The sequence below is a fragment of the Littorina saxatilis genome, linkage group LG2, assembly GCF_037325665.1.
Source record: "Littorina saxatilis isolate snail1 linkage group LG2, US_GU_Lsax_2.0, whole genome shotgun sequence".
In the NCBI taxonomy this organism is placed as follows: Eukaryota; Metazoa; Mollusca; class Gastropoda; order Littorinimorpha; family Littorinidae; genus Littorina; species Littorina saxatilis.
In genome coordinates this window covers 64,116,408-64,141,407 of record NC_090246.1, presented here as the reverse complement: position 1 = coordinate 64,141,407, position 25,000 = coordinate 64,116,408, and the positions used below count along the sequence as shown (strand labels likewise).

Below are 25,000 nucleotides of genomic sequence, written 5' to 3'. Positions count from 1 at the left end.
TACAACAAAGACAACAACGTGACAACACGACTAATACTACACACCAATGTACCGTAAACTGAACACAATACTTTCAGAGAGAGAGGAAGAGGAACTCCTTTCAGCGCCTCTCGCCATCTTGATGTCGAATTCAACGCATATATTCATTTACATTTTCTTTAATATTTGTGTGTCTGTGCACTGCAAAGACAATTAGATTGACGTACTTGTGAATGTTTCGTTTTGTGTACAATTAAACGTTCCATAATCTAACCTTTCTTGTTTTGTTTTTTTATTCATCAAGCTTGGTTGTATTTGGACCAGAGGATATGTGGTGTGCATAGTGACTTTCCAGAGAAATCCGGCAACACTGACCAGAAAACTAGGCAGACCAATGTAATACTTCGCCCTCACATCATTGCCTCTTAATTAATCTTCAGAAAAAGTACAGGAGCCTAACTTTGTCCCCGGCGCACATGTTTCTTCTTGGGTGCCTTGTGTCTGAGTGATTTGACTATGACGAAGTTCTGTGATATCTAACAGGTCAGATGTTCTATGACCATCGGATAGCTAGATGCTCTTGTCGTTTTGCTGTTGTTGTTTTTGTGTGTGTGTTTTGTTGTATTTTAATAATAGAGTGGGTTGTGGATGCTAAATTTGGTCAACTTACCTGCAAGAATGATAGCATAGAATATTATGTTATAGCTTTCCACTGTTTTAAATATTTTATTATTATGGACTTTGGCAGCGTTTACCGACCGCGTGTAGCCTACACCGCACGGATTGAGGGTCAGGGGAAGCAATCCTACGTTCGCTACTGACATTTCGACGAGTAGCCTACCTTGCCAGAATACAAGATGGCGTCCTAACTCCCGCAGTAAACACATACTTCTACTGCCTGTCCGATCCTGACGCTTTCAGCCTGATCGTGTTTTACCATGGGGTCGTAGATGAAACGTGCAGACATGGAGGCCCAACTAAAATCGAGAAGCCGGGCTGTTCCAAAGTCCGTAGGACGAACAGTTGGCGTTTTGCCGATCGAAACGAGGAAGCCGATACCACCGCGATTACCTCCAAGCAGTTCCACTGGGACCAGGTGGGTACATCATATTCAAGAACGCACTGGCTATACGCACTCGGAGTGTGGAGTGTGTACAAGATTCTGACCCCTGTATACACTCCGGCGTTAACTTCCGGTCGCGAATAGAATATGCCACTTTGCGATACGAACGCAGAGCAGTTGATTATAGAACAAAATAACGAAAACAATCTGATGCTGCACGGCCTTTGCTGTAAGTTGATTACATTATCGGGGTGTACTTAAAAGACCAGACACTAAACCGCATTAACACTCTTCATTCGACGCCATTTTGCGAAGGCACGCTTCACTTTCGATTCATGGTATCAATTAAAGTACGATAGGGACAAACACAGACAAAAACAAACACACAAAACTGATGCTACACCGTACACGGCAGTTTATTGTCGGAGTTTGGAACAAACTTTGTGTGTATCGACCTAGAAGTGTTTGTATTCTATGTGAATGTCGTACATTATATGCTAACCCTCGACACTCCGAAAAAGAGATAGCGGAAGTCGATCAATACGTCAAATTGATTTTTCATTGGCTATGCTTCCTTACGACTACTTGTTAGGGGGCATTTTATTGGCTAAATAGTTGTAACGGAGCTTTTCCTTGTCGGAGTGTGTACAGACCCATCGATCCTGTATACACACAGAGTGCATATAGCTTTTGCCTTTCAAGAAAAGTGTCCGAAATGTACCCTCCCCGTCACCTGTCTACCATGTAGTTATGTCCCTTCAACATGAAAATAAAGTTTATTGGATGAATGGAAAGTTATTGCAGGGACGCACAGTTTGCGGAGTACTGTGTCCAAGTATCGATGTTTTCAAGCTCGATCATTGAAAACATCATTTTACACAGTGCTGGTGGCCGGCTAAAGAAAATCATGATACTGTTGTAACTCTTCAAACAAGCAAACAAGTACACAGTTTTTATCAACACAATCAGATATAATTCACAGTAAATGTTCACTCTGTAGCTTACACAATTCTTTGATTGTGTGAGTAAAAATTGCATCAGGGGAACTAGGCAAGTTCTGTGAAACGATGTCTTCAGAAGAGCACAACGCCGGGCATGTACGTCATAGCAAACAGATGACACAGAAATCTTTAAAGGTCCTTGTCTACATTTGTATACCGAAATCGCCATTTGACCATTAAAATGCAGAGTCTATTATCTACAAATATCAACAATACACCCCCTTTCGATCAGGAAAGACGAAGCCAGTGTAGCCGTTTGAAAATTCATTGTAGTATTCCAGCGTAGTACTCATAGTAGGATATCCTTATTTGGAAAATGCCAAGCGCAAAACTCCTCTCAAATCCCGTGCATTTCGTGCGTTTAAAAAAAAGCGTGGACAGCGCTCCAGTGTCAAACTGTTGCTGCACTTGTTTGGGCGTGGCTATAAGCATAGTGACATGGATTTGATTGGTTAGTATTTTTAGGCAAAGCACATGTTCTCAGCAAACAGAAACCAAAATATTGGAAGCGTGAGTCACGCTACCCAAAAAATAAAATCTTATTTTACATATATTTTTTTTTTCTATAACTTTTTTCCCCATGGTTCATTCATCATTTGACATAATTTTGTATCGAAATCTAACCATAAGATTATTGAAAAAAAGCAAAAATGTAGACGACCACCTTTAACATTCACAGTCATAAATAAGCTCACTTATCACGAAACTTTACTGGTGAAAACACAGTAATTCATCCATATCAGTTGAAGAAAAGTTGATTTTGTGTTTCAACAGAAAACCGCCTTCCTCCCGTGCCTCATCGACCACCTCCTACCGCAGTCTTGCCAGCAGTCGCTCCACACGAAGTCAGTCTAACATCGTTGTGCCAGACATTGACCTTGATGGTGGAGGTGATGATGTCCGTTTCACAAATGTGCCAGGCAGTGCCACATCTTCTGCCAGGTCTGCCAAATCGGCAATCACCAAGAGCCAAGAAGAACAGACGAAGCAGAAGAAAAAGAAGACCTTCTCAGCTGCTGAAATTGTGAGTTTACTTCTAAGACTTTAAAACCAGAAAGAAATCCTATGTTTCCAGGGTCTATTAGTATACTTTGTAGATCTGCAGCTGTAGTGGGCTACTGAGTACTGTTAGAGATCTTCACTTAAATTTTTTCTAATCGTCATCAGCTGTACGGCGTCTCTTTTACTCCTTGTTAGCTTGATTAATAATAATTTATTTGCCTTCCAGTGTCGAATACCTTTTGATCTGACACATTAGTCTAACAAAGTCAGGACCTTAACATATTTTCAGTCCAGGTCCAACTGACCTTTTGTCTTCTGAGGCTGGGAACAACACTGTTCTTCGAGAAAAGTATTTGTTGCATTTACTCATTTCTTATTATTAGTTGAATATTATTCATTACTTATACATGTATATATTGAAGGTTTGGAGTTTGTTGATCATGTAAAAGAACTAATAGAATAACTTAAATTTTTTCAGCTTGCAATGTGTCAAGAAGAAGACTTCTACAAAGTATACGAAGTTGACCTACATGGCGCAGAAATCACTCACATTCCTGACTTAGAGAAGGTACATATCTATCAGTGCAAAGAATATTACTGAGAGAGAGAGAGAGAGAGAGAGAGAGAGAGAGAGAGAGAGAGAGAGAGAGAGAGAGAGAGAGAGAGAGAGAGAGAGAGAGAGAGAGAGAGAGAGAGAGAGAGAGAGAGAGAGAGAGAGAGAGAGAGAGAGAGAGAGAGAGAGAGAGTACAAGGTATGTCTGTCTCACTGCCTGTTTGTGCATGTATCAATAAGGATTTTGCTTACATGGTACATTATATCTTGCCACAATCAGCCAGGTCACACCAAGCCCAATTCAATTAGGTCATAGATGCACTTTATACTTTTGCCTTGAAGAAGGCATGCTAGCTGAGCTTTATTACACTATATGGAATACAAAAGGGATTGGACCTTTTGTTTAGCTTAATTTGTGTGAAATGTCCAACATTGATCTTTTTGTGATTGATACACTGGTTACACTAATTACAAACTTTTATGTGAATATTATATTTTTTGGGTGTGGTACACATTTTAGCCATATCACTTTGCAAAGTAGGCCTTTTTTTTGCATCAACACAAATCACTCAATGTCAGCATAAACCCAGTCAAAGGAATAGATGTACAGTGAAACCCCCCTTTTAAGACCTCCAAAAAACTAAATAAATCTGTACAGAGGACATGGTATCAACATGGAGGTGTAGTTACAAAGTTTATTCACAGAAAATCTGAAAAGGCAAGGTCTTAACCCTTACATTGGTGCAATTATGTAACACATGTTACATAGCCACAGGTGAATTAACAGAGAGAAAAATAAAGAAAAACGGTCATATAGGTTTTCGCATCAATCAATCAATCAATATGAGGCTTATATCGCGCGTATTCCGTGGGTACAGTTCTAAGCGCAGGGATTTATTTTTAGAATTTTTTTATATTTTTATTTTATGCAATTTATATCGCGCACATATTCAAGGCGCAGGGATTTATTTATGCCGTGTGAGATGGAATTTTTTTACACAATATATCACGCATTCACATCGGCCAGCAGATCGCAGCCATTTCGGCGCATATCCTACTTTTCACGGCCTATTATTCCAAGTCACACGGGTATTTTGGTGGACATTTTTATCTATACCAATACAATTTTGCCAGGAAAGACCCTTTTGTCAATCGTGGGATCTTTAACGTGCACACCCCAATGTAGTGTACACGAAGGGACCTCGGTTTTTTCGTCTCATCCGAGGTAATCGGGAGGTAATCGGAGCCGACCAAACAGACTGAGCCAGTGGCGCGACATATGTCGTGACAACCCGGTGACAGTATATGTAAAGTAGCGCGACATATGTCGCGACAACCAGCCTAAGGGTTAAAAGAGGGAAAATCTTCAATCGGAGAGTCTTGCAACGGGGTTTTGTCTGTAATCAATTTCTCTCTAATTGATTCTTAATACATTTGGTTTGTTTCAGTTTCGCAAGTTACGTGTGGCTGACTTGTCTGGCAACCACATACGAAAAATTGAGAACATTGACTTCACACAGGTACAAGATTTTTGGAATTCAGCAGTTCGATCTGTGCATATATATTATTTGTGTCATTTAGATGACTTAAAGTTTAAAATAAAAATCAGCTTTGTCACAATAACCTTTATTTATATTTAAAGATGTTATGCATGTACATTTGACTTTAAAAAGGATATTGAAGAATGTTTTAATTAACCAATTAATTACTGACACATTTTCCTTGTTTTCTGAGCAACTACCTGATTTTCCAAAGGTACTAAGATATTGTTCATGTTCATAGAAGAAGATAAGACTTTTGACAAATTTAGTCTGACAAAAGTGATAATTTTCTTTTGTCACATACATAAGCTTATGATGTCATTTTTCTTCAGTATCAAGTGTTTCTTATAAATTGTTTTTAGGACTTGCGGGACCTAAAACTGTACGACAATGAAATAACAACAGTGGAAGGACTTAACAAGTAAGTTATGATTGTTTCTTGAATATATACTACAGAGTAGGGAAAGTGTTCATGTTGCCATGAGTTCTAAAGTGTGCATGCAACTTTACTGTAGATTCTATAGTGTTCATGTACGTGTGTGTGTGTGTGTGTGTGTGTGTGTGTGTGTGTGTGTGTGGGTGTGTGTGTGTATGTCTGAGTTTGTGTGTGTGTGTGTGTGTGTGTGTGTGTGTGTGTGTGTGTGTGTGTGTGTGTGTGTGTGTATGAGAGACAGAGAGAGACAGAGATAAGCAGACAGAGAGACAGAGAGAGACAGATATAAGCAGACAGAGAGACAGAGAGAGACAGAGATAAGCAGACAGAGAGACAGCGAGGGAGGGAGATTAAGTTGTTTGTCTGCCCTTAAATTGAATTTTTCTCTAAAGTTGTTTTCGATGCTAGTTGTTTTTAATTGTTATGGTTTGTCAAGCAAATACAAATATATACAAATAAGGAAGTTTCAAAATATAGAAGAAAAACAACAACATGCAATTTGCAAAAAATTCTATTTGTATTCTATATTGTATTCCGCATTGTATTCTCTTGAAATCTGTTTCAGTTTGAAAGAGCTGTGCAATCTTCAGCTTCAGCATAACAAAATTGAACATTTAGGTAAGAATTTGTTTTAGCCAATATACATGTTTCATTTCTTGGAGCTAGATGTCTTGTAATTTATCTTAGTCGTCAATATGTGACCCTCCACCACGGGATGAGTCGCATGTCACCTTTGCATGATTTTCATATCTGTACATTTTCCTAAAGAGATTTTTATGCTCTATCCAGTGATGAAAACCGTTTTAAAAAAGAGCGAAAACTGTTTGAGTTATAAGCCTGTGACTAAGGTGACCCTCACACTGTTTACCAGACACTCCCCGGACTTATATCAAGCCTAGCGCAGAACCGCGCGAGGTGACATGCGACTCATTTCGTGGTGGAGGGTCACATATGAACAAAGGACTGATTGTGCAGTTTCTTTGTACTTTTGCACATAATTGTGTATAGCCAACTAGCATAAACCAGTGAATGCATGCCACTTTTAATATTTTTTGTGTATGATGTTTATTCTTGTATGTCTGTTGGGACTGCCTGACTGTGTTTTCATTAATATGTCTGTGTGTCTGCCTGCCTGTGGATTGTGTCTGTCTTATTCATTCACATTTCGGACAGTATACCTAGTAATTGATGGTATTGATTCAATATTGTTCCTTAAGGCAAGTCCTTGACCAGCCAGAAGAAACTGAAATGTCTTCGCCTAGACAGCAATCAACTGACCAAACTTGAGAACAACGAACTTCTTAGCTGTGTTCAGCTGACTTCCCTGGACCTCAGTAACAATCGCATCACAAACCTGAGTGTGAGTAAGACATTCCAGTCAAAGCTGTTGATAAAGACCACCCATGTGATCCATCAAATTTGGTTAATATAGACAGGGGGTGGCTGTTGAAAAGGTGACATATATTTTTTTTGTAAAGTCCCAAAACATCCAGCGATTTCTTTTGGTGGTCGTTGTAGGCAGGTGGACGTTATCAAGAGGTGGTCCGCAGGGTACGTAGGTTTGACTGCACACAGGAACAATAGCTGAAAATGCAGTTCATAAGGTGCTCAATATGCAAACAGGTTTTTGACCAGAATGATCAGGATTCTGTGGCAGTTAATCGAGTTGTGTAGGGTTCATTTGTTTCATAAATCAGTAATATTTTTAGCCTGCACTTGTGATGATGATTTTGTCATCAGTATGGGACACAACTCAGCAATCGAAAGCTGCATTATTTGAGAAGCAAGGACAGCAAACAGAAATTATCTCCCTTCCGTTGAGTGTACTGTGTGTGCGTGCCACTTGGAGAGCAGTGTGTTTTGAAGACTACACCTGGCACAAATGATTTTTTCACTTATGATTAATCAATTTTTGTTTGTTTGTTATTTATATCAGGCACTGGGCTACTTGCCCAACCTGGAAGAACTATTTGTGTCTGGCAATCGTCTGCACAAGTTGGCTGACCTCCACAAGTGTACAAAGCTGCAAGAGGTGGACCTGTCTAGAAATCTCATCACTGACCTGTCTGGAATCTCAGGTCTACCTGCTTTACAGGTGTGTATAAGTGTGCATGTGTGTGTGACTATAAGTGCATGCGCGCGCACGATGTGTGTGTGTGTGTGTGTTTGTGCGTTTTGGTATGAAAGCATGTACTGTAGGTGCATGCTATTACAACTTTGTCGCCAAAGAAAACAAGACTTCTTTCTGAAATTATGGAAGATGATGATTTTCAAGTAAACAATTACCGGCACGGTTGGCCTAGTGGCAAGGCGTCCGCCCCGTGATCGGGAGGTCGTGGGTTCGAACCCCGGCCGGGTCATACCTAAGACTTTAAAATTGGCAATCTAGTGGCTGCTCCGCCTGACGTCTGGCATTATGGGGTTAGTGCTAGGACTGGTTGGTCCGGTGTCAGAATAATGTGACTGGGTGAGACATGAAGCCTGTGCTGCAACTTCTGTCTTGTGTGTGGCGCACGTTATATGTCAAAGCAGCACCGCCCTGATATGGCCCTTCGTGGTCGGCTGGGCGTTAAGCAAACAAACAAACATTTCGCGTAAGGCGAAAATACAACATTTAGTCAAGCTCAGTCGAACTCACAGAATGAAACTGAACGCATTGCATTTTTTCTGCAAGACCGTACACTCGTAGCATCGTCTGTCCACCGCTCGTGGCAAAGGCAGTGAAATTAACAATCCAGAAAAGTGCGGTAGCGGTTGCGCTGAGGAGGGAGGATAGCACGCTTTTCTATATCTCTATTCTTTTTAACTCTCTGAACATGTTTTTAATCAAAACATATCATATCTATATGTTTTTGGAATCAGGAACGGACAAGGAATAAGATGAAATTGTTTTTAAATCGATTTCGGACATTTTATTTTAATCATAATTTTTATATTTTTAATTTTCAGAGCTTGTTTTTAATCCGAATATAACATATTTATATGTTTTTGGAATCAGAAAATGATGAAGAATACGATAAACGTAATTTTGGATCATTTTATATAAAAAAAATACTTTTTTATTACCATTTTCAGATTTTTAATGACCAAAGTCATAAATTAATTTTTAAGCCTCCAAGCTGAAATGCAATACCAAAGTCCGGCCTTCGTCGAAGATTGCTTGGCCAAAATTTCAATCAATTTGATTGAAAAATGAGAGTGTGACAGTGCCGCCTCAACTTTTACAAAATGCCGGATATGACGTCATCAAAGACATTTATCGAAAAAATGAAAAAAACGTCTGGGGATATCATACCCAGGAACTCTCATGAAAAAATTCATAAAGATCGGTCCAGTAGTTTACTCTGAATCGCTCTACACACACACACACACACACACACACACACACACACACACACACACACACACACACACACACACCACGACCCTCGTCTCGATTCCCCCCTCTATGTTGTAAGTAAACAATTCCAGAAACTGTGACGAATATGTTCTCTTAATTCTTGTGTTGAGATTAAGTGAAACTGTATGCCATCAGATTAACAGAGTGCTGGAAATGGCCTGAAAGTAGATACATGATTACGTTGGAATTAGAAATTTCATTTCAGCAGAATTGATGTTGATAACAAACAATGAAAGTAATTTGCATGTAGTTTCATATAGTGGGGTGGGTGGTGGATAGGGGAATGGGGGAATGTGTATTTGTGCTGTTTGTGTGTGTGTGTGTGTGTGTGTGTGTGTGTGTGTGTCTCTCTCTCTCTCTCTCTCTCTCTCTCTCTCTCTCTCTCTCTCTCTCTCTCTCTCGTGTGTGTGTGTGAATGGGGGGGGGGGGGGGTATGCCAGACAGTCTACAGACAGAGAGGCAGAGATTTAATAGAGTATTACATTTCAAATTAGAAAGAATTCTGCTCCAGGTGGCTCATTCATTTTGACAGATTTTATTTCAAGGTCTGGATTCTGTTTCTGTTGATGTCAACTTAATTGTTCCTGAGAAATGTAAGGCAGTGAACTGGAACCCAAATAAGCTGCAATTATTGTGATTGTTGAGAAACAAGGATGACTCTATCTTTTCAGATATTGGATGTGTCAGAAAATCAACTGAAATCACTTTCTTCCATGAGGAAATTAAAGTGAGTACTGGGTTGCATGCTTGTAGAATTCTGTTTGCAAGTGAAAATCATTTGAAGCTGTGTGTGTGCATGCGTGCGTGTGTGAATGTTTTTGCATGCATGTGTATGTACTGTTTTGTTTTCGTATCTAGCATCTCTCTCGATCTCTCTTTTCCGGTATTTTTCTTGATCAGATATCTTAAAATCTATCTTGTTCGCTCTCTGTCTCTGTCTCCCTCTCCCTGTCTTTCTCTGTCTCTCTCTCTCTCTCTTTCTCTTTCTCAGTCTCTATCTCTCTCTCACACACACACACACACACACACACACACACATACGGACGAGGAGCACCTTAGGTACCGGTCATACGCAGACGGATCTGTGTGACTTCTGTACGTACGAAATCCACATTAGGTACCGTTTGGCTATACACAGTGTGTAACCCGTACGGACGAAGGCGTTAAGTACCTGTTTCCTATACACACTGATGGTTGTGTATAGTGTCAGTAAAGTGTGAATAGGTGAGGATGGAACTTTAACCGTCGATCACTTTACATGTATAACCTCAATTAATATGTTGAATGTTTTGCTTTTGATTTGTATGTTCCTTACTTTGTCATTTTGTTGTTTATGTTTATTTGCTTGTTTGCTTACTTGTCGATTGTTTGCTGGTTCGTTCGTTTACTTTGTTTATTTGTCATGTTGCTTTACTTGTTTATCATTTATTAGAAGTAAGGACCGGTTGTAAGAAAAGGCGTCACCTTAAACCTCTATCCTTGAAAAATAAAGTTCCATCATCATCATTATCATCTCCCTCTCTCTCTCTCTCTCTCTCTCTCTCTCTCTCTCTCTCTCTCTCTCTCTCTCTCTCTCTCTCTCTCTCTCTCTCTCTCTCTCTCTCTTTTTACATTTAGTCAAGTTTTGTCTGTGCCGGTGTGCGTGCGCGTGTGTAGAGCGATTCAGAGTAAACTACTGGACCGATCTTTATGAAATTTGACATGAGAGTTCCTGGGTATGATATCCCCGGATTTTTTTTTCTTTTTTTCGATAAATGTCTTTGATGACGTCATATCCGGCTTTTTGTAAAAGTTGAAGCGGCACTGTCACACCCTCATTTTTGAATCAAATTGATTGAAATTTTGGCCAAGCAATCTTCGACAAAGGTCGGACTTCGGTTTTGTATTTAAGCTTGGTGGCTTAAAAATGTATTAATGACTTTGGTCATTACAAATCTGAAAATTGTAAATAATTGTTTTTTTATAAAACGATCCAAATTTACGTTCATCTTATTCTTCATTATTTTCTGATTCCAAAAACATATAAATATGTTATATTCGGATTAAAAACAAGCTCTCAAAATTAAAAATATAAAAAATTCTGATCAAAATCAAATTTCCGAAATCGATTAAAAAAACAATTTCATCTTATTCCTAGTCGGTTCCTGATTCCAAAAACATATAGATATGATATGTTTGGATTAAAAACACGCTCAGAAAGTTAAAACGAAGAGAGGTACAGAAAAGCGTGCTATGCAGCACAGCGAAACCATCACCGCGCTAAACAGTCTCGTCAGTTTCACTGGGTTTTGCGCGAGCGGCGGACTACGGTCACTGTGAAAACTTGAAATGCAGTGCGTTTAGTTTCATACTGTGAGTTCCACAGCTTGACTAAAATGAAGTAATTTCGCCTTACGCGACTTGTTTTTTTTGGGTTTTAAATTGGAGAAAACCGGTTTCTTTTTTTGTTTTTTTGTGTGTGTGGTTTGCATGGTTGTTTATACAAAAAGCAATTGAGGAGCCATAGATGGTTACTTTTTTTTCTCCTTTTTTTCTTTTTTTGTTTTTCTTATTCTCGTCCATCCGCTCCCTCCCACCCCCCTCATAATATTCACAAACGTCATATATCACTTCACCTCATCTCGACTTATACATTACTCACAATCTTCTAATGTACATTTTATTTTCCAATAATGATACTATTCAAATCGTATCTATCACCATACTAATATTTACTAATACACATTTTTGCAATCAAAATAATGTGATTAAGTACCTTATTATTTTGGCATATATTACTAGGTTGATAACCAAACAAGACATCGTGTTCTGAGAGGTGCACATTTGATCCTGTATTTCTAAAAATATAATGGACAACATTTTCCCAAAAGCTCGTCAACTTCTCACATTGACAAAAAAAAGTGTTCAACATAATCAATGTGTTTACAAAATGTACATAATTTTGTTTCTCTAATTTTCATTTTATTTAATAATATATTCGTGGGATAAATATTATGTAATATTTTTCATTGTAACAATCGCAATCTTTCTTCTTTTGTACATTTGCTTGCTAACAGCCAATGACTGTGATCTAGTTTAACCTGATATTTATGTAACCAAAATGTAGCAGCGCAAGGCTTGCTCGCTTTAGACTGGACTATCAGCATGCGAATCTTTCTCGCGGAGGGGTTAATGATCACAGGGTTCCGTGTGTCAAGGTCATTATTGTGTTCGCCTGCTCGCGGGCTGGCTGTGTTTTTGCGAAGTGCAAGCGCTCGCACAGCAGTCTTCACTGCGCGGTACTCAAAAAATCTAGAGGGACTGTATCCTTTCTTTGTGCACAGCTGGTTAAAAGGAATCATATCTCCGTTAACCCAAATATCTTTCACCATATTTAAATGCGCTTCTATCCATTTTTTTAAATATAAGCTTTTATTTTTATAAACCACTTTTATATTGTTCCACAAACATTGATCGCCAAAGCGATCTTCTCTCTCATAAATCAATGCTTTATTATGGATTCATTTTAAGAGAACTTCTGTCTAAAAGTTTGATCGAATGCATTCAATACCTTGGTTTTAGTAGTGTTGTGGCTTTAAAACAAAGTAAATTTCTTCCCAATACCTGATAAAGACTTAACGGAATCGTTGTCCACGGTTCATGTTTTTGTTGTTGAAGTTTTGCTGCCCATGTCAGTAAAAAAGAAGTCTGCATATCGTGGACGTTTATCATGTTAATACCACCTTCTTCCACCACATTACACAATACATTTCGTTTAACTTTTTCAAAGGCTTTTGTATTTGAATACTTCCTTTTCCAGAGAAACCTGAACAAAATAGTATTCAACTTATCGAGAACTTTAACAGGAGCAAGAAGCGCCTGCATAACGTAAACAAATTGTGAAACTAAGAAGGACTTAATAATACATAATTTGCCGCTTATACTTAAATTTCTTCTTGACCATCTGCAAATGATTTGTTCAACTTTTTCAAGTCTTTTTGGACCAATTTTCCATAATTTCAGAGGCCGGGATGTCATTTTTAAAACTGACTAATTCCCATGATTTTAACCTGGGTATTCCATTTAATATCGCAATATTTCTCTTGACAGTTTTTACGCGATCCCTACAACATTGCTTCCGTTTCACTTTTATTTAATTTTAAGCGAGATATATTGGAAAAATCATCAATAATTTTCAAAACCGTTTCCATGTCGTTTTTATCTTGAAGTAAAACAGTTATGTCATCGGCGTACATAGCCAGTTTCAAGATACGCGATGTTTGTTCTGCAAAACCTACATCTGGTAAGGCAAATCCTTTAATATTGGGGTGACTTCGGATTTGTGTATTGCTAATAATTCTACACTTATTTCTTCCGAAATCTAACCCATATAATTTATGCAGCTCGTGGTGTTTGTCATTAAACCAATATGTAATGCTATTTGAGACCGTGGAAGAGCCAGGTTGGTTATTGCCCTTTTAACTTCTCTTAAAACTTTAATCCATTTAACAAATTTTTCGCCAAAACCAAATTTTTTAAAGGACCAGACCACATAGTCTTTTGAGATGGAATCGTAGGCTCGGGCGTAGTCAAGGGCAAGTAATATACCTGCTTGATTTCTTTCATTAGCGTAATTAATGACATCATCAATTAATCTAATCAAGTTACTTGCCTTTCTTCCCTTAATACATCCTGTCTGATCTTCTGACACGAGGTCAGAAATAACACCAGATACGCGCTGCGATAAACATGTTGCCAGCATTTTATAATCTGTATTGGTTACAGATATAGGGTTTCCAATTCTTAAGGCTATCTCTCGGCAAATCTTTATCCTTATGGATCAACGTGATAACTGCTCTTTTCTGAGTATCTGACAATTCACCGACTCTAAATGCACTTTGAAGGGAATTAACCACCATCATTTTTACTTTAGGCCAACATTTTTTCATGAAACTTGTAGTCAATCCGTCTAAACCTGGTGACGAACCATTTTTTAATAAAGACAGCGCCCTGCCGATTTCTAACACGGTAAAATCAGTTTCCAAACCATATTTTCGTTCGTCATTTAACTGAGGAATATTTAAATTAAGAACTTTACTTTCAGCATCCTCCTCAACAAAATTCCCATTTTTATCAAACACGTTATTGTAAAATCTCACTTGCTCCTGTAAAATTCCTTTTTGCGTCGTTATTGAGAGCCATTTTCATCTATTAATCTGTCCATAAATTTTCAATCAGCTTTCACTTTTTCCATATTTAAAAAATATAATATCACTTCACATGCACAATTCTATATAACATATTACAACCAAACACAATAGCAAATAAGCAAAAAAACTCAGAACATGGTTTGAAAGGGTAGCTTTATTGGTCTTTTTTTCGAACGAATGTAAGGATCACTATATCCCGCCAAACCGCAACACGGTGGCCTAGTGGTAAGGCGTCCGCCCAGTGAGCGGGAGGTCGTGGGTTCGAACCCCGGCCGGGTCATACCTAAGACTTTAAAATTGGCAATCTAGTGGCTGCTCCGCCTGGCGTCTGGCATTATGGGGTTAGTGCTAGGACTGGTTGGTCCGGTGTCAGAATAATGTGACTGGGTGAGACATGAAGCCTGTGCTGCGACTTCTGTCTTGTGTGTGGCGCACGTTAAATGTCAAAGCAGCACCGCCCTGATATGGCCCTTCGTGGTCGGCTGGGCGTTAAGCAAACAAACAAACAAACAAACAAAATATATCTCGCCAACTAGAGTTATTACGGCTTGTTGATTTTGCCAATACAAAAGTCATTTTTTCTCACTTCATTGGTGCAAACAGTGTAATATTGTGTTGTAAATTCTATTGTTATGCGATTGTTGTTATATTTGTAAGCATAAGAGAGAGAGAGAGAGAGAGAGAGAGAGAGAGAGAGAGAGAGAGAGAGAGAGAGAGAGAGAGAGAGAGAGAGAGATTTTTCACTCCATCAAAGTATCTCCTTTTGAATGCTACTAAATATAAGTCAGGGAATACGTCTAAAAATGGCCTCCAAATTCCAGGAAATATGTATATTACCTGGATATTTTAGGGTGAAACAGGGAATACGTATAAATCAAATCTCTTATATTATTAAAAGCTGCATCAAAAGGTGAGCAACATTGATATCGGGACTACACAAAATAGAATGTTTATATAATGGGTGGTGGTGGATAATGCTGTCTGGATTAAAATATAAAAAGAGGTAAACAGGTGGCGAACTGTTAAGTTTCACTGACGGTTTAGTCTTCAGTGACAATGCAAATAACAAATCAGAGGTGATTCTTGCTAAACATCAAGCTTTTATTTATTCGTATGAATTTAGCAATGAAAAACGGATTGACAATTAAGGGTAAAGAGAGAGGGGGGGAGAAAGAAGGAGGGGGAGAGAGAGGGAGGGGGAGAGAGGGAGGGGGGGAGAGAGGAACGGGGGAAGAGAGGCAGGGCGAGAGAGAGGGATGCGTGGGGCTGGCGGTGGGGGTTGGGGGGGGGGGGGGCGTGGAGAGGAGCAGCTAGTCGTAGAGCGGTTCGACTCGTGCAGTGGCTATACATTACACGGTTCGCGTGCCATCAATTAGCACGTCGTCAAGCAGGTAACCCGCTGAGAAACCTACTGGAGAGCTAGAGAGACAGCTGGACGCATTCCTTGTTTATGGTCAGCAGATTAATGTACTGCCACAATGAGGTTGAAGTCGCAGAGGGTTACATCGGACTGGGTGGCCGAGTGGTAACGCAGTTGCGCTCGGAAGCGAGAGGTTGCGAGTTCGACCCTGGGTCAGGGCGTTAGCAATTTTCTCCACCCTTTCCTAACCTAGTAGTCACCTGGCTGGCTATAGTGGAAAGGTTACTTTTGGTGGTCACATTAGATATTATGTTTTTTGGAAAGTTCGTTTTATTTGCAGCCACAGTTCGGTAAACGACAAATGGCTAAACCCAACCACCTAAGAATGAGAAGCGTTTTTGTAACATGACCCATATTCTGCAAAAATGCAGCCATGACGCAGGGGGTAGGTTACAAAAAACCGTCATGTACCGCTTGACTGCATACGGATATAAGCAAATTATACCTTAAACGAAAGCTAAAGATTTTTGCCATCAGACAGCAAGTAAAATGCCTAATTCGTATACACAGTTTTATTTTTAACAACATCTGTATAACATGCGGACGACAAAACAGGAAATGCCATTTTCTCAATCGATATGTATAGCTAACTGAACGCCTGGTTGAAACCGCAATCAAAAACATCTTGAAAATTGTTTATTCTCACAGCTAGAATTATTTTACATCAACAATTGTTAATTTACCGAGGAAAACAACAGTCACATAAGATACATAATGGATGATTTTGAATCAACTCCGAAAACCGAACCGGGTCGAAGCAAAAAAAGAGTACACATACACAGGCTTGAAAAAGGATAATTTGGTTCAATCTGTTAGATTTTTACCCATAACGTTAAAGATCAGCTTAATATAAAAGGAAAGTGATCATTGTAAAAGGATTTTGCTATCGCAAAATAATTCAACTTCCGGTTTTACCACATGGCGTCCATAATATTATCAATTTATTACATAGCGTGCATTTGTCAGAAATTATACTAAATGTTAGAAGCGATCTTAAAGTGAAAGTAACGTTTAATAAAAGTATGCGCATTTATTTATTGATTGATATATGACTAAAATAATGGACATGTAATTTAAACGTACAAAACGACATTTTGTACACTACCTCTCTAAAAAAAACGCGACTATGACCGACCGATATGTATGTGTAAATTAGATCATTGTTAGTGATGAAAACGGGTTTTCTTTAAAAGATAACACGCAAACTGTAAAGTTCAAGCCCATAAATGATTTTAGTACGACTTCTTCAAAACAGGTCTGTTTTTCACTCCACCAGTTTCAGTTTTAATAAAATATATGTATAGCTCTCATTTTCAAAAAAAACTTATCTGCAATTCACTTAACCAAATACACAATGAACCCAGAAGGTATTAGAGTGAGACACTTTACAGTGAAATATGTTATGATTCCCCTTATTTCAAAATATATGCATTTTAATTGGCAGACACGATTCACGTCGTTGGTACGTGTCCTCTGGTGAGGCAACCGTTAGCATTTTTTGTCGTAAAAATTGACATTTTTAAACATAAATCATGGACAAAAAACTAATTCTACAAAAAGTGCAGGTTTTCTTGGTATAGTCAGTTAAAGCATCTTAAAATTCAAGAAATTGTGCAATTACGTGTATGTATTTGAAATGGCAGAAAATATTGAATGAAAGTGATTTTTGACTGATTGAAACCCTACCCCCACTAACAAAATGTGCCCTGAGATTAGGGGTGTTAGTTGAAGATGAATGAATAATGGCTATGGTTTTCCCCTAAAGTATTCAAAACCTAAACATATACATAGGCAAGATGTTCTACATTAACACAATTAACTTTTTAAACATATACATATGCTTAGTACACGATACTTCCGGTTTTTCTACCGGATGACTTATACATTTAGGGGGTAAACACCTTATCGTAGAAAAAGCTTTATTTTCAAAAAGTGCAAGTAATTATTAAAAATCATACATAATATTTATATATTGGAGTTAATTTTCCTTCGAAAGTCATTTGTTTCAAGTGGCAGACAATGTCAGTTGGAGAGTTACATGTACGTAAAGTGTATAACTGTTGTCTGTGATTAGTGCATTGTGTACACATTGGCACCATTTGAGCTAAACGATGTCGTGATCATACCACAGTTTTAGGATAATTTACATCGCATCGATTACTAAATTGATGGTAGAATTTCACTGATAAATTCTATTTCCGGTAGCGTCAGTGCCGTTATCTGAGATAGTAACGTTTTACATGGTTTCACGTTCAGTGGTGAACGTAACGTGTGGTTTAACAAAATTACTTGCACATACAATAGTGAAGTCTGTCTTTGTTTGTGTGTTTGTCTATGTCTGTCTGTGTGTTCGTCTGTTTGTCTCTCCCTCTGTCTGTCTATCTCTTTCTCTCTGTGTCTTTGTCTGTCTGTCTGTGTGTGTGTCTCTCTCTCTCTCTCTCTGCGAGGTAGGTGCACTTAAAGAGAAAGCAATACAGAAAGAAATGCATTTCTCTACCAAGAATGAAGTTTGTCTGTCTGTGTGTTTGTGTGCGTGTTTTTTTGGTTGCGTAAGTGTTTCTCTATAAGCATCTCTACGTCTTTGTTTGCGTACATAAGTGCGTGCGTGCATGTGTGGGGGTTTCTGTGTCGGTTTGTCTCACTGTGTGTATGTCTGTCATTTTGTCGGTATGTTTGTGTATGTCTTTGTGTGTGTGTGTGTGTGTATGTGTGATTGCAATTATTCCTCCTTTTTACATTTAGTCAAGTTTTGACTAAATGTTTTAACGTAGAGCGGGGAATCGAGACGAGGGTCGTGGTGTATGTGCGTGTGTGTGTCTGTGTGTGTGTGTGTGTAGAGCGATTTAGACTAAACTACTAGACCGATCTTTATGAAATTTGACATGAGAGTTCCTGGGTATGATATCCCCAGACGTTTTTTTCAGTTTTTTGATAAATGTATTTGATGACGTCATATCCGGCTTTTCGTGAAAGTTGAGGCGGCACTGTCACGCTCTCATTTTTCAACCAAATTGGTTGAAATTTTGGTCAAGTAATTTTCGACAAAGCCCAGACTTCGGTATTGCATTACAGTTTTGTGGCTTAAAAATTAATTGATGACTTTGGTCATTAAAAATCTGAAAATTGTAAAACAAATATTTTCTTTTATAAAACGATCCAAATTTACGTTCATCGTATTGTCCATCATTTTCTGATTCCAAAAACATAAACACGCTCAGAAAGTTAAAACGAAGAGAGGTACAGAAAAGCGTGCTATCCTTCTCAGCGCAACTACTACCCCGCTCTTCTTGTCAATTTCACAAAAACAAACAGATAATGACGTCATTTTAAGTGGCACAAACGTGTACATGAATGCCTTCCCTTTCGAATGATTTACAGTTATATAATTTCTGTCAAGCGGTTTAAGTTTTATGTCCGTTTTATGAACCCAACCCTCAAAACAAGAATAGTAACGCCAAAGAAGGAAAACATACACACAAACCAACGTTTTTCTCACCGGTGGTTTGGAATATTGCCCCAAAACTTTCGATTTAGTGTTGTGGTGTTAAAATCTATCAGAAAAAAGTGTTTGCTAACGTGACGCCAAAAAGTAACCAAAACGGTCCTTAGCCGACTGACTATAGGTGGTGGGTTCAAGTGCTAGTCTTTCGGATGAGACGAAAAACCGAGGTCCCTTCGTGTACACTACATTGGGGTGTGCACGTTAAAGATCCTACGATTGACAAAAGGGTCTTTCCTGGCAAAATTGTATAGGCATAGATAAAAATGTCCACCAAAATACCCGTGTGACTTGGAATAATAGGCCGTGAAAAGTAGGATATGCGCCGAAATGGCTGCGATCTGCTGGCCGATGTGAATGCGTGATGTATTGTGTAATAAAAATTCCATCTCACACGGCATAAATAAATCCCTGCGCCTTGAATATGTGCGCGATATAAATTGCATAAAATAAAAATAAAATAAATAAATCCCTGCGCTTAGAACTGTACCCACGGAATACGCGCGATATAAGCCTCATATTGATTGATTGATTGACATCCTCATATAGTCACAGTATACTGACACCAGTCCTAGCATGATAGAGCGGCTGTCACTATAGGTGTCTCTCTTTGTGTGTCTGTATCATATTACTTGTGATTAAAACAAAAAATGCCTGATAGGAAACAAATAGAAAAAAATGTTATGACAGAGATTCCCCTAATATTTCCGAATGTCATTTCTACAATGACGCTTTGAATAACGTCTTGATAAAAGTTGGTTGACGTGAAATGTGGCTTGAAAAAAAAGAGCATTAAAACCTTTAACGTAATGCAACAAGCAGAGAATGCAGAGAATATGGAATATTAGCTGTCATAGGGGTACGATACCAGTTAATCACGTTTAACCGAATGTTTGGAGATTCGAGAGTGGAGGGTGTCATTATTGAAGAGAGAGAGAGATGGAGAGAGAGGAGAGTTGGGAAAAGAGAGAGTGTGTGTAAGAAGGTGAGAGACAGAGGGCGATGGGGAGAGGTTGAGTGATCATATGAGGGGTGTTGTCAATATTAGAAAGATAGAGGGGGAGAGAAGGAGAGAGAGATGGGAGGGTGAAGAAAGAGAGAGAGTGTGTAAGATGCCTCCATAAGAGATGTAGCCTAGAATAAAAGCAATGTCCCTCGATGCATGTATTATTTCTCTTAACGAGTATAAAATAAGTTATGTAAGTCATTTTTCGTAGGCCTAATATGAAAACAATAATGTTGAAGTCTGAATCCAGTATCATTATTTTGAACTGTTTCGGTCTATACATGTAGTCTGCTTAAAGCAGAACGCTTCCGTGTAGCATAAATATATATCTTTCATGTTCTCTTGGGACGGGCCAGGGAATGTGCTACAAACTAACGCTTGCTTATTAGCAAGCCCAGTCAGTTCTGTACGCGAGTAGTGAAACAATGATGATAGCGGTTACCAACATTCCTACTGACATCTGGTAGTGATTTAGTCTTGATGGTGATCGGTGCTTTCCTTCGTTAGCCACTGGACTTCTCAGTTACATTTTGACGATTATCTGAGCGACCCCTTTTACAGAAAATTCAAATAGCAACCGAACCCATTCATGGAAGATCATATAGGATGTACATTAGGTCCCTAATCACGAAGACGGTCACCTAGAAACTCGCTCAAATATGTGATTTTTCTTGATACATTGTTAACTAATCTAAAAGATTGGAGTTTTCCTAACAATACACACACACACAACGTATTCGTTTTGATAACAAAAATAATGATATGGCATGTATCAATAGCCGGCATGTGATAATGGGGTAACAAAATAATAATTAACAAGTGACCATAAGGATCCTAATACGTTCCGTTTATCATCTCGTGCTGTGGTTGTTGTTTTATTATTTAAAGTCTTCTTCATCGAAGACATCTCGGGCTGATTGGTCCTGATATGGCTCAAAAGAGTCGGCTGGACCGAAAGCAAATATCAAGTAAAGTATCTGGGGCTGATAGAACCCTAACGGGTGTAAAGTGAGCATATATTAAAACCCTTCCTGGCCGGATAATATGGTACCTAGGGTCACCAAAGTTCAGAGCTTCTCGGCATCGACTCCGATGAGCATGCTTCCGAATAGTGGTGTCACCAGTTTTATCAGCTTTGGAGAAAAGTGGGTGCAAACGAAAGCATTTAAACCATGCCTGACGGGATAATGTTGGCACTAGGATCATCAAACTACAGAGCAAATCAATATCAATCACCACAAACTGGGGCCTTAAATTCGGAGAAAATAACTGTGTCCTTACTGGAGACAATTGAGTTTGTTTGTTTGTTTGCTTAACGCCCAGCCGACCACGAAGGGCCATATCAGGGCGGTGCTGCTTTGACATAGAACGTGCGCCACACACAAGACAGAAGTCGCAGCACAGGCTTCATGTCTCACCCAGTCACATTATTTTGACACCGGACCAACCAGTCCTAGCACTAACTCCATAATGCCAGACGCCAGGCGGAGCAGCCACTAGATTGCCAATTTTAAAGTCTTAGGTATGACCCGGCCGGGGTTTGAACCCACGACCTCCCGATCACGGGGCGGACGCCTTACCACTAGCATTTCCTGACGGGATAATTTTGAGTGACACCAGGGTCATCGATCCGCAGGACATAATTATGAGCGTTTATTCCCATGGACCTCGAGCTCATAGCCAAAATGAGTTTCAATAGCTTTACCTATTTGGGAGAAATGAGTACATATATATGTTAGTCATATTGAGAACAGACACAAGTCAAACGGGATAATTGCACTATGATCAACAAACTACTTTGTTTGAATGCAAATGTGTTGTTTGTCCCCCAGAGGGTGGACGTTTGCGTTTGTTCCGGTCAGTCTATATGTCACACAAGTCACTAAAATATCACTCACGCGAACTGTCAAGACGCAAAATAGATAAGTTGGTAAATTGCTCTCCTAACGTGACAAAACGAAAGTGTCTGAGGCAGGAGATCGAATCCCATTGGCGTCGTTAATTTAAAAAAAAAAGCTCACTTGGTGACGCAGGGGTTTGTCGGACCTGTTCTTCTTAGGGGTTGGGGAGGGGGGAGGTGTTGCGTTGTTGTTGTTTTTTGGGGGAGAAGAACATTGCAGTTATGATAAAAAAAATTCTGTCAATATTTGTCCCGCGCTAATCTGTGTGAAATCGCTTACCGTTGCCAATCATAATTCATATATTAATACAGGTACTGGTAGCCTCAGTCACACGAAATTGCTAATTTCTGTGGTACTGGGCAACTTTCACGTTATTCCTTTTGCATGGGCATAGTGGAGGCCACCTCAATCAGGACTGGCTGGGACTAATGTGTTTATTTTTTTTAATTAAGTGGGTTTATTTGAACATTAAATATTTTTACCTACCGCCGGATGCCCTTAGGCACCCCTGAAGCTCGACATGCAGCCGTCCGGGATAAAACTGCCCGAGAATCCAATAAACACTTTAGACAACACAGTATCATGTCAAATCAAGTTCACTCTCAAACCTATCAAGTTATTATTGTTGTTACTTATTGGAATGGCAAACGGAACATCCATTGCCTATGGTTTTTGTAATGTCATAGCTGTATTTCTCCCTGAAACTTTTGCAAATTATTAGTAGGCCAGTTGGTTAGGACACTCTTGCTTCATCACGTTCTAATCACGCACGTTCGAATCCACGCGGTGTCACTTTTTTTTCTCCCTTTCCCCTACGCTACATTACTTTTCAGGGAATGTGTGCTGTTCATTGTTATTTTATTTTACTGATACGTTTTTTATGATTTAATTCGTCATCCAGCGGGGACGTTTGCGATTGTTCCATTCCGTAAGTATGTATGTATGTCACAATATAGGAACTGCGATAAATCCTGAACGGCTAAGTATTTTTCAACCAAACTTTGTAGGTAGATGTAGACACACGATAGCCTATTGCGTGCAACATTTATATTGGATAGGTCAAAGGTCAAGGTCATTACGGGGCCCGATGGTCAAAATACATAATCAGCCATGTCTCCCAAAGTTCTGGGAATATTTCAATGAAACTTTTTTTCATTACATACTCTGAGGACGGGTCTACAAAATAGCAGTTAAAAATTACATAATCACAGCAAAAATGTTTTTCTCAGAAAATCGAGTTGAATTTTTTCTTCTTTAATGTGCTGCGTCTTCATGTTTAATTTCATTTAAAAAAAATGGTTGGCTGGTTCCAAAGTTATAAGGGTTTTAACCATCATATTTGTGGTAATCATATGACTGATAGTTATAAGGCTTCGCTGATCAGGGGAGCTAATCTACTCCACTGAATCACCATCGCTTTGAAGCTATGAATACAATAATAAATCAGTCATGATTCAGACAAGATAAGTCGACCATTGCAACAATAATAGCAATTGATAATGGTATGGATTCGCATAGACACTTTAATATCCACACCATCAGTGATTAATGAAAATCATAAAACATTTGTTACATCCCGTGAGGAGCACGAGTATTGCTAGTGATAATAATAATAAACATTTAGAATCCGAATACTTCCTAATGCAAGGAGCCCTAGTCGTTTACATAAACCGAAGATGGGGAGGTAGAACTTTTCTCTCCCTTCTTCAATGCTAGCGTTCTTGGCCAGGGCACGGTAACTTGATACCAACACGAAAAGGAACGCTGAAACCATGGTCCTGTGGCGCCGCTAACCCGTAACCGGTGGTCAGCATCTGAGTTACAGTGCTAGCTCGGCGAAGCCACGGCGAAAGGGCTACGGCTGTAACCCGATAACGGCACCGGCTGATAACAAGTTCACGCTGATATCAATGGCCTTGCTGCATCGCCAATTATCCTTCTGAGGCTCGGGCACCCCGCTGCACCAGCCTCTCCTTTCACCTCTACTTCTGGTGGCCCAATCGGAGGTTCCTCTGCTAGCCACCGATGCTCTGGTTGCTTCAACTTTACGTGATATTTGACATCCTTGACCTCTGATAACATCTAGCCTTGTGTAGAGCACTTGATCACAAAATCAGGACTATTATAATTAAGACAAGTACTATACACTTATAACTTTTTTCATATTTTTTTCTTGCTGTTTATTTTTAGTATTATCATAAAACCATTAATATTACAATTAAGTTCTCATGACCCACAATCTTGACAATAACTGAAATAATGACATCAGTGACTATGCCTTGAAGCTCTTGGACAACATTCAAGTGTGTGATATTTATACTGATATTACTGACTTGAAAAATAACTGTGAAGTAAAATGCTTATACTGTCTTAATATACTGTTTAAAACGTTCGCCAGAGACGTTTCTGTTTAATTTTGGTAGCACTTATTTGAGCCTCGTGCTTTTGTGTTTCTTCATCTTGCCCTTTCTATTGTAATTCGGACTGTTGGATAAATATGTATTTAAACCAAAAGAAGGCGTACTTCTCTTTTTAACTGTCAATAGTTCGATGAAACAACGCATCAGTTCAGGCGCAGTCAAGTCCATGGATCCAGAAAAGCCCCTGTCAGTCACTCCAGTACACGCGTTCGGAATGCACGACAAGCTTGATACGGTTAGTTAAACACTTCCCCTCCGCCTTTGGTAACTTGACACTGATAGCGCGGCGGGGAGGTAGCTCAGTTGGTAGCGCGCTGGCTTTGTAGCCAGTCGGTCGCTATCAGCGTGGGTTCGATCCCCACGTTCGGCGAGAGATTTATTTCTCGGAGTCAACTTTGTGCAGACTCTCTTCGGTGTCTGAACACCCCCGTGTGAACACATGCGCACGAAAAAGATCCCACGTTCACAGCGAAAGTCTCAGGGCTTGGAAAACACGAAGACACGCATGCATCATCTCTCGTCTCCGATTATAATGATCGTATTTCGATACTTTGACGAGACAAACCCAATGCTGGTGTGTCGAAGAAGACAGC

The 25,000-nt window shown here is 39.3% G+C and overlaps 1 protein-coding gene across 2 annotated transcripts in view; it reads left to right on the top strand.

Moving 5' to 3' along the window:
• The first annotated feature begins 831 nt into the window (after positions 1 to 831).
• The window catches only part of LOC138959523 (protein phosphatase 1 regulatory subunit 7-like), a 41,206-nt gene continuing 17,037 nt past the window's right edge, over positions 832 to 25,000 (top strand). For both annotated transcript variants that reach the window (XM_070331048.1, XM_070331047.1), the window contains exons 1-9: positions 832 to 1,075; positions 2,818 to 3,067; positions 3,524 to 3,613; positions 5,047 to 5,118; positions 5,502 to 5,560; positions 6,138 to 6,190; positions 6,790 to 6,932; positions 7,509 to 7,667; positions 9,644 to 9,699. In XM_070331048.1, coding sequence (XP_070187149.1) covers positions 930 to 1,075; positions 2,818 to 3,067; positions 3,524 to 3,613; positions 5,047 to 5,118; positions 5,502 to 5,560; positions 6,138 to 6,190; positions 6,790 to 6,932; positions 7,509 to 7,667; positions 9,644 to 9,699 — 1,028 coding nt within the window. In that variant the 5' untranslated portion in view covers positions 832 to 929. The remainder of the gene's footprint in view (positions 1,076 to 2,817; positions 3,068 to 3,523; positions 3,614 to 5,046; positions 5,119 to 5,501; positions 5,561 to 6,137; positions 6,191 to 6,789; positions 6,933 to 7,508; positions 7,668 to 9,643; positions 9,700 to 25,000) is intronic.